General features: G+C 38.0%; 1 protein-coding gene and 1 pseudogene across 1 annotated transcript in view; both read right to left on the minus strand.

The window, feature by feature from the left end:
* Positions 1 to 759: 759 nt before the first annotated feature.
* LOC105301920 (zinc finger protein 709-like) overlaps positions 760 to 10,547 on the minus strand; it is a 26,580-nt gene continuing 16,792 nt past the window's right edge. Inside the window, exons 2-4 of the mRNA XM_023520271.1 lie at positions 3,536 to 3,662; positions 3,272 to 3,332; positions 760 to 2,875 (exon numbers count right to left, since the gene is read on the minus strand). Of these exons, the coding sequence (XP_023376039.1) occupies positions 1,747 to 2,875; positions 3,272 to 3,332; positions 3,536 to 3,662 (1,317 nt within the window). The 3' untranslated portion in view covers positions 760 to 1,746. The remainder of the gene's footprint in view (positions 2,876 to 3,271; positions 3,333 to 3,535; positions 3,663 to 10,547) is intronic.
* Positions 4,153 to 4,270, minus strand: LOC111729295 (annotated as a pseudogene).

Below are 10,547 nucleotides of genomic sequence, written 5' to 3' on the forward strand. Positions count from 1 at the left end.
TGAAAGTCTGAATTAGTTTCCTGATGGATGGAAGAGAGCAAACAGAAAAATCCATATTCTGATGAACTTTTCTTTTTCTCTCTTTTTCTGTGTTTTATCTTTTCAATTTTTAATTAATTATTCTAATGGAACTTTAATGTGGATCTTGTGGAGACATCAGTGGAAACCTACACCTCTAAGAAAATGAAAATCAAATAGTTGCTGATAGTTTTGAAGATACATTTGATTAAAGGGTAAAGAATGCAAAAAAAAAAAAAAAAAAATCAGCCAGAAGATGGTGTCCTCAAAGCCCCTAATTATCTCTTTCACCATCTGTATGGTGGTGGCTCCAATATCTGACTGTCTTCTTCACTTCTGCCTTCCACATCTCATGCAAGTGAGGCTATTGGTGATTTCTGATATGGAACCAGAGAAAAAATGAATTCTGGGAAATCCAGTTCCTAACGTTACCATGGCGGGGGGATATTCTTTCATGGGTCTCTGTTCTTAAATCAGTCTATTCACCACATGCCAGTCAAGAGAAAAAACAAAAAGCAAAGGGCCAAATGTGAAAATAACTCACATGAAACTTTATTTTCATAAACTTGACAAATATAGAAATTTACTCTAACCATCTAAGAATGGAAAATGAAAAACAGCTTTTATATACATCACTTCTTAAAATGGAGCTTATTCAATAAGAAAGAGAGTATATAGTGGACTAGGAATATCCAGGAAGTGTCACGAGGCCTGTAAAAAAATCCCAAATTATATCAAATTATCATTTTTCAATGGCCGCTTAACACAAAGATATAAACATTACTTTAAAAATAAACTGAACTGCATATTAGAATTGCATAATAAATTTGAATTAACTCATGGATTTAACAAGCTTCAACATGTAAAGAAACAACGTTATTAACCGATTTAATGAAAAATCACTACCTATTAGTGTTATGTACTATCGTTAAAAGACAACTTGCAGAATTATCTCACGATTCTGAAAGTAATTACAGTTGACTCTTAAAAAACATAAGTTTGAGTAGAAGTCCAATTGTACTCAGATTAAAATCCATGTATAAAATTGGGAATCTGTGCATGTAGAGGACCAGCTTAAGTTCTGGGTGGATTTTTTACTGTGTGAGCGGTTGATGCCCCAGCTCCCATGGTGTTCATGAGGGTACTGAAGTAGAAATCCTGGGTACAATGATGCACTAGCTAGTAAGTAAAGAAAGACTGCTAAACATAATTTAGAATTTTAATATCAACCCTTTAATGTTGAAAAATTTCTGAAAAATTATACATGAATTTCCATCAAGCCTCCTTATGTTATTTAAATTTTTCTTCTTTTGGTGGGAATTTTACAGGTAAGGATGTGAGACAATTGAAGTACTTCCCACACTAGTTACATTCAAGAGGTGTAACCAAGTGAATACTTTTATGCCTTTAAAAGAGAGATAACTGAAGGCTTTTCCATATTATTTATATTTATAGTTTCTCTGCCTTGTACACTCATCTTGTGATTTCAAAGGATTTTGTTAGAAACGAAAATTTTGCCACACACCAGACATTCACAAGGGTTTTTTCCAGTATGAGTACTTTCAGGTTATTATAAGGAACTGTGTTCTGCCTAGGCTTGCCCACATCGTTTTCATCTATGTGGTTTCTCTCCAGCGTAAGTTCTTTTATGTCTTTGGTGCAAATTAAGGCAAGTGAATGCTTTCCCACATTTCTTACATTGATAAGGTAAAATTCAAGTATGCATTTTCATATGTCTATGAAGGTATTTGTGAGAAATAAAGGCTTTACCACAATGCTTACATTCGTGGGTTTCTCTCCTGTGTGAGTCCTTGCATGCATTTGTAAAGAACTGTAAGATCTGAAAGCTTTTCCACACTCCTTACATTCGTAGGGTTTCTCTCCACTGTGAGTTCTTTCATGTTTTCGAAGATAATTGGGAGCAATAAATACTTTACTACATTTTTTACATTCATAAAGTTTCTCTCCCGTGTGAGAGTGTTCATGTATTTGTAAGGAAGTGAAATATTTGAAGGCTTTCCCGCAGTCCTTACATTCATATGGTTTCACTCCTGTGTGAGTCCTTTGGTGTGTCTGTAAGGAACTGTAATATCTGAATGCTTTTCCACATTCCTTACATTCATAGGGTTTCTCACCTGTGTGAGTCCTTTCATGAGGTTGTAAGGAACTGTGAAATCTGAAGGCTTTTCCACATTTCTTACATTCATACGGTTTCTCTTCACTGTGAGTTCTTTCATGCATCTGAAGATAACTGGGGTACCTGAATGCTTTACTACATTTTTTACATTCATAAGGTTTCTTTTCAGTATGGTTTTTTTCATGTCTTTGAAAACTTTTATAACATCTAAAGGCTTTTTCACAGTGTTTACATTGATAGGGCTTCTCTCCAGTGTGGGTTCTTTCACATATCTGAAGTGAAGTCGAAGAATTAAAGGTTTTCCCACACACTTTGCATTTATAAGGAGCATCCACAGAATGTCGTATCATGTGTTTTTGAAGGGTTTTGAGCCACATAAAGGATTTTCTACATTCTTCACATTTATAGGATTTCTCGATATTGTGATTTTGTTCATGTTTTTCAAAACACTGCAAATATCTGAAGGCTCTCCCACATACATTACATTTATATGGCTTCTCTCCAATTTTCTGATACTCAGAGGGCTTGTGTCCAGTATCACATCTGGTGTGCCTATCACGAGATGAATCATGTATAAAGACTTTCCCATACATGCTGTATTCCTGTGGTTTTACTCCAGGAAGAGTTTTCTTCTTCAAATTGAGATTTGGAATAGAGCTGAAGTTTTCTCCACATTGACTACTTTTTTTCTCTTCATAGATTCTCTTTACCTTATGACTGCTATTAGAAACAAGAAGCATATTATGATTTTCTATTAGTGATTTTATTAGAAAAATATTTGAACTACATTTTTCATGATTTATAGCAAAAATGTAGATTTTCTGCCTTATCTAAATTGTTTAAAATTCAATACACTGAAAGCTCTGGAAGAAAACTTCAGCCTTCCTATTATCAAGACAGTGATACTTATATACGGAGTTTACCAAAGCTGTTTCCATATGAACTAGTCCGCAAACACCAAATATCTATGTTGTATATAAGACAGTAATTTAGTGAAAAATGTCTGAGAAGTAATAAATCTGAAGTGAAGTAAGAACTGTTTTGGTTGCTTTTTTAAAAAAGTTTTGTAGCATACCAAGTTTCTCATGTGATATGCTTCTTTCTATTGTGACTCACCTTTGTTTTCTCCCTTGGTTTTTGTATTTATCTTCAATGTAATGATTTTCCCATTTTTTTCCTAAAATGCAGACCCAGAAAAATAATTCCAAAGTATTAGAAACTGTAGTAAAATAATTAGATTCTAGTTCTAAGATGAGCTGTGACCATGCCCAATTTACTTACCAATGGCCTCCCTTCCCACATTACACATCAGAACAATGCTGAAGAATAAGAAGCACTTGTTCTTGAGTAGAGCAAGTGAAGGTAACTTGTCATCCTTACCCACAGAGGCCAGGTTCCTGATGGTTTCCTGCATCACATCTCTGTAGAGTTTCTTCTGTGAAGGATCCAGTAAAGCCCACTCCTCCAGAGTGAAGGTCACAGCCACATCCTCAAAGGTCACAGATTCCTAAAACACCCCAAATATATGATTCGTAGGACTGACAGCACTGGACACCTATATTCCTTTTATTGAAGGTTACATATGGTTCTGTCATCTCCAAACATTTATACTATCACTTACTTATGAGAAACTATCCACATTTCTTTATAAATATAACACCATTATAAACACATGGAAGTCATCAACACATTTTTACAGTGATCACATTACATCTCATTTTTCTCTAATAGAAAGGTTCAGAAAATGTTGGAAAACGATAGAGGTGCTACACAAATGAAACAAATATTATTTTAAAACCAATTCCTTTTAAGAAAAATTCTTTCATCTTCCTCCTTATTACCCATTTACAGGACTCCATGAAAGAGAGTGTCAGATCTGCTTAAGGTTTCAATAAGTAAAAATACAGCAAAGAACTGGAAGCTCTTTCTTCTATTCAAAAACATCAAAAACAAAGAGTCTAGGAGGCCTGTAATAATCCTACTTTTTTTTTTTTAAACACCTTCAGCACCTGGTATTCCTAGGTGGTCTCCCATCCAAGTACTAACCAGGCCCAACCCTGCTTAGCTTCTGAGATCAGACAAGATTGGCACATTCAGGGTGGCATGGACGTAGACATTAATCCCACTTTTAACAAAGCCTAGCTTGCCATACTGTCTCAAAATTCTCCAAACCTTTAGAAGTGCAGACATATCTCGTTTTATTGAGCTCAGCTTTACTGCACTTGGCAGATATTGTTTTTTCCTCAATATTGAGACGAGGCCCTCCACCAGCAATAAGATTACAACTCAGTGACGGCTCAGATGATGGTTAGCATTTTTTAGGAATAAAATATTTTTAATTAAGGTATGTACACTGATCTTTTAGAAATAATGCTATTGCACACTTAACAGACTATAGTATAGTGTAAACATAACTTTATATGTATTAGAAAACCAAAATATTCATGTGACTCGCTTTATTGAGATTTCACTTTATTATCGTGGTCTGAAACCAAACAACAAGATCACTGAGATATGCCTGTGATCAGATGCAGCTGGCTGAATGAAAACATTCTTGCGGAAAAGCACTGCTTTTATCTTGTGTAATATTTAGCAGACTCAATTCTTCCTTTCTTTCTCTGTACAATTTTATAGTCTAGAAAGTTATTCAGAACTTATAGCTCGGACATGAGAATCCCTATGCTCATGTGTCTCAGAGTCACTTTCAGCCAGTTTGGGGCACACACAGGCACACACATGAGATAATAATGTGCCAGATATGTGCCTTCCAGCAGAATGATACTGCTGACACTGGTTAAAAGCTGCAGATTGAGGTCTCTCTCAGTGTCTTTTCTGTCTCTCTCACCATCCTTGTCTCGATTGTCTCTGTCCCTCTGAGTCTCTCTCAGTGCCTTTACTCTGTCTCTCGCCGTCTCTTGCACTGTCCTTCTCACTCTCTGCCTCTGAGAGGAGATCACACTCTGTCTGTCGAGTGTTATCTTTTTTCTAATACACTTTCCTTTTGACTCTAAAAAATAAATAAATAAATAAGCTGCAGCTTGCAAGAGAATTCGCTGACATCCACAATGGTTTGATGGTGAATTCGCCCATGATTATAAAATACCTATAGGTGTCAGCACTGCTTTCCTGCAAAAGATCACCTCCATTCCCCAATTAGGAGGAAGCGTTTCGTGACCAGCCACTCTACAGGCTGCCCTCCCTTCTGTCATTTCAAAGCTTCACTAGGGAGTAAAGGAGCGTGATTGCTCAATCCCTGAGCATGGGATCCCTCAAATGATGACCCAACACATGGCCAAAAGGGTATGAAAGGGCTTATTGCTTCCATAATTGAGTCTCTGGGGAGAGTCAGGCAGGCCTCTCATGTGGGCTTGAAACAGCTTAAGAGGCCAAGGAAAGGTGCTCGGACTTTCTTTAGGTCAGGAGGTAGGCTGGGGGGAGAGTTCACACACAAGGGCAGGAGTTTGCATATACTCTTCTTTCTACATCAGAAAAGAGAAAAAGAGCACCAAGGCTTTCTATCACCTTGTACAGATGTGGGGTACGAGAAGAAGAGGGAGGGATGAGGCTTAAAAGCTGTCAGCTGTCAATCATGAAAAAGTGGAGTCAGAGACTTCTGGTTTCTGGTCTGGCATTTAAGTAACTTAGAAGCTGCTGTTCTTGACCTCACTAGAAAAAAGCAAAAAAAACCTGAAATGAAGTTCTCAGATCTATCTATCAGAGCATTTAGGTCACAAGAAAATGCAGTGTCTCCACAACTGGCAAAGAGAAAATAAATTCAGCATTCAGAAGAATGCTCCAAATAGTCTGTTCTTTACATGGCCTATAATCAAAAATATTTAAATGAATAAATAAATAAAATCTAGTTCAGCAAAGTCTCATGCAAAGACAAAAAGTACAATACATCCACAAATCCTACCACAACCTTCTTTAAACAGAAGTTTTAAATATATGTCATGGAAATACCGGAAGTAAAAAAAAAAGAGTGAAGTACAATAACTGAGATTTTCCTAAAATTAATGTTAGAAGGCAAATTCTCAGTCCAGGAAGCTCACACTACACTGACTATGACAACCAAGTATCTCTTATTTAAACTAGACACTTAACAAAGACAAAGAAAATATACTGAAAGAAGCCATAGGGTAAAACACCTTAGTAATAGAAACAAAAATTTAAATTAAATCAAACATCCTTTCTGAAATAATTCAAGCGAAAAGAGAGTGAAGTGAAATGTTTAAAGTTTTGAAAGGAGAAAAAACATTCTCCTACTAGAATTTCATGTCAAGCAAAATAATCCCTCAAAAATAAAGGAAATAGAGAATTTCAGTGACAAAAACTGAGGGAATTTGTTATGAATATATCCTCATTGAAAAATAATAATATTCATTGAAAGAAAATAAAAGATGAAAGTGGTAAATTAGAAAATAAAAAGGTAAATATCTTTTCTATTTCTTATAATTAATATAACAGATGAAAGTTTGTTTAATATAGATTTAAATTTAAAATAATAATAAAGTATTTCATTTGCTGAGTGGGCATAGCATCCTTCATGTGTATGTACATAACAACAGAGAAGCAAAATACATGAGGCAAAAATTGACAGAATTCAAGCAGTTACAGATGAATTCACTACTACAGTGTTAGATTTCAATACCCCTTATCAAGAGTTATAAATTCTAACCTGGAGAAAATCACCAAGAACAACGATGAGCTCAACAGAGCCAAGAAAAAACAGGATTTAATTGTAATCTATGAAATATTTCATGAAACAAGAACAGAATTCACATTCTTCTCAAGTTCACGTGGAACCTTCACCAAGAAAGAACATATTCTGGGACATAAAGCACACCTTAACAAATTTGAAAGAAAAGAAATGATATAAAATATGCTCTCACACACATAGGCATTCATCTAGCAATCTAACAGGATAGTTGGAAAACCCCCAAATAAGTGAACATTCAAAAACACATTTCTAAATAACACATAGAATCAAAGAACTCTCAAGAGAAATAATAAAAAAAAAAATTTAAATTACATGAAACAAAAATACAACTAAGAAAAGGTGTGGGAGGCAGCAAAGGCAACGCCTGAAGGGAAATTCACACTATTGAACAAACACACTGGGAAAAAGAAAGATCTATGATCAAATATAAGCATCTACCTTAGGAAACAACAAGAAAAAGACAAACTCAAAGTAAGCAAAATAAAAATAAAAATTAGAAAAGAAATCAATGTCACTGTGTGTAATCAATGAAGAAAATTAAAACAATAAAATCTAGTTCTTTGACAAGATTAATAAAATTGATAAACATCTAGTCAAAATAACTAACCAATGAGTGAGAGAGAAATTACTACGTAAGGCCATCAAGTAACTGCAGGCAGTAGAAGAGGTGGGTCTCTAAAGCCTCATAGTGAAGGGGTCTCTGAGGACATTACCAGGTGTACCTTCATGGCAATTTAAACAGTCTAGAGCCTTCTATGGTAGGGGTGTCCATGCAAGGTAGGGAAGTTTGCAAGCTATGTCATTGTCATGTCACACCTCTGCGTCTGGAGCACAATAAATGCTGTTCAGATCCTGCCTGCAGAGACTGTGTGCAGTGGCAGTGGTACTGAGGTTCCCTGAGGGGAACCAGGAAGATGTGTCTCTTGTCCCTTCAGAGGTGAAGGCCAATGGCAGCTCAAAGGCTGTTGACCAAACAGAGCAGACTTAGCCAAATCTGCGATAGCAGAATGTGTACCAGTTGCTGAGTGGGTGGAATTGGTAATTTCCATAATACTGGTGACTGGGCACAGGGGCTTATTTGATGTGACCACAGCCTTAATGGTGCAGTCGTCCACTGCGAGGTGTTGTTCATGCTTTCTGGGTTTAAGAACGGGCCAAATTCAGCTGTTTACAGGAGAACTGGGGATAATCACATGTTCATAAAAGGTTTCATACACCAGTTTTCAATCCTTGAGGGTCCTATTTAATTTACACTGGGTTATATTATATAATTTTACTAAGGAGTAAAAATCATGGAGACCCATTCTGTGCAGCCCATTTGTAAGTGGCACAGATTTTTAATTTACATGAACAACACCTCGCAGTGGACGACTGCACCATTAAGGCTGTGGTCACATCAAATAGTTTAATTTTAATTTATAATCATTGTGTAGATTTTCTGCTCAGCAAGGTATATTTTAGGAGAATAAGTATTGTGACCATAAGGCAAGGATGGACCTAGAAAGTGTTTTGCTAAGTGAAATAAGTCAAAGACAAATACTATATAAGTTCACTTACGTGTAGAATCTAAAATAATAAAGCCAATCAACAAACAAAACAAAACTGAAACAGATACAGATACAGAGAACGAACTGATGGTTGCCAGAGAAAAAGAGAAAGCAAAGGAATGAGTAAAAAGGTGGAGAGGAATAAGAGGTACAGACTTAGAATTATATAATAAATAAGTCACAGAGATATAATGTACAGCATAAGGAAAATAGTCAATAATATAGTAATAACTGAACAGTGACAGATGGTTACTCACTTATGTTGGTGATCACTTTGGAAAGTATACAAAAGTCAAATCACTGTTACACACCTGAAATTAATATACTATTGTATGTCCACTATAATTTTAAATTTAAAACATTTTTAAAAAACAGAAAATAAAAAGCCTGCTCTTTAAGGCTACGATCGATCATCTCATGGGCTCACTTCGTTCACAGACAATAATCATTCTACAATCAAACTACCCACACTAATATCAAGAACTCAACCCCAAAGCTTCACTCTAAACACAGAGAGGTTCCACCCAAGACATTGACCCTAAACCACTGTAAGAACCCCACTCCTATACTCCTGCTCTCAAAGGAAAATGAATGATCAAAACTGCCAATTCAGAGTCTTCAGTGTACAGACTCCAGGCTCGGTGGGTCCGGGACACAGCACAGGGCAACAAAGCCCACAGGAGGGATCCACGGCAAGTGGCAGCTCAGCGTGGGCTGGGGTTGGGAGGGTAGGGGGGTAGGGGGGGCTGGGGAAGAGGGGCGCCTCCAGGACCTCATTGGCCTGACAGATAAGAAGCACTAGAGGGAAATCGAGGGCGAGGCTTCAGTTTTCAGTAAACGAACATCAAAAATGTGAAGCCTGACCACTCGCAGCAACAATAATATGGGTAAGAAAAATATGCATTTATATGGCTTGTTTTATATAAAGAAACACTAAGAGGATGATCAAGAAGCGATCGAATCTAGTTATTTAAGGGTGAATGGAGTCAGAGCACAGGAGTGGGGCAGCATATGAGAGCAGGGCGTCTTAAGTTAGTTTCCTTTCTTAGAAATTTAATTAACCTTCCAATACACTATTTATTTAAAACAAGGAGAAAAACGGAGACGTAAATAAGTTGATAAATGTTTTCAAGTGACAAACCCAGAGAGGGACAGTGCTGACAGGACAGATCACCCAGGAAAGCTTCCCAAAAGAACCGTATGTTTAATGGTCTGCAGTTTTATACCCATTAATGTTTAAAAGATTAAATCTTAGAGTGATTTTCTGTGTAGAAAAGTTAAATTAATGTTAAAAGCAGAAAAGTTAATTAAAAATAATAATTAATAGGAATATTTCGTAGACATAAGTTTTCTCCAAGTCACAATTGTCCCCGATGACCCTCTTTGTGGTCACTACACCATCTGGGGAGACGCGGGCGCAGAGCTGCCCAGAGAGGCTCCAGACTGGCTTAGGTCCCCGTCGCACAGGCCGCAGCCACCACACTGCGAGCCAGAGGGGACCGAGGTCCTAGCCGCCCCTGCATCAGCCCCACGGACTCAGGTCCACAGACTCCGGACTCGATCTCGAGGGGACCAGGTCCTGCCACGGCCTTTCCTAGACGTTTCCAACCAACCCCTTGTCCCCTCCTCCGCACTGGCCCGCACACTCACCATTTCTAGGTTCCCTCAGTATCCCTGAGACCTTCCTGCATCTCAAACGACCACCGCTATCACGAACGTGGCTGAAGTTGGGACACGCACGCCAGCTAAGCCAAGAGCGTCGCCCCACCCACCTGCCCCAGCGGCACCCCTGATTGGACCGAAATCCATGCACACGCTCCTCCTGCCTGATTGACACCAGGCGGGAGCACGCGGGATTCAGCTGAACCAGTTTCCGCCTCTAGGAGGCGCCAGTTTCTTCCCCGCACATTTAACTTTAAGCCGAACGGGTCTGGGGCTTACTCTAAAGTAATCGCCGGCCTCTTTGTGAACATGTGGGCACAGGTGAGCACAGGGAAGTCCTGCCCGAGGTTCCAAGTGGATCAAGAAGTGCAGAGCGTGAGGGTGGCCCAAGCCAGGTCACACTGGAAGAAGGTCTTATGTCCTCTACAGATCAAGGGCTTGGTGAAAGGCTGTCAGGCCACTC

This window comes from Pteropus vampyrus, unplaced genomic scaffold, assembly GCF_000151845.1.
Source record: "Pteropus vampyrus isolate Shadow unplaced genomic scaffold, Pvam_2.0 Scaffold255, whole genome shotgun sequence".
Classification (NCBI taxonomy): Eukaryota; Metazoa; Chordata; class Mammalia; order Chiroptera; family Pteropodidae; genus Pteropus; species Pteropus vampyrus.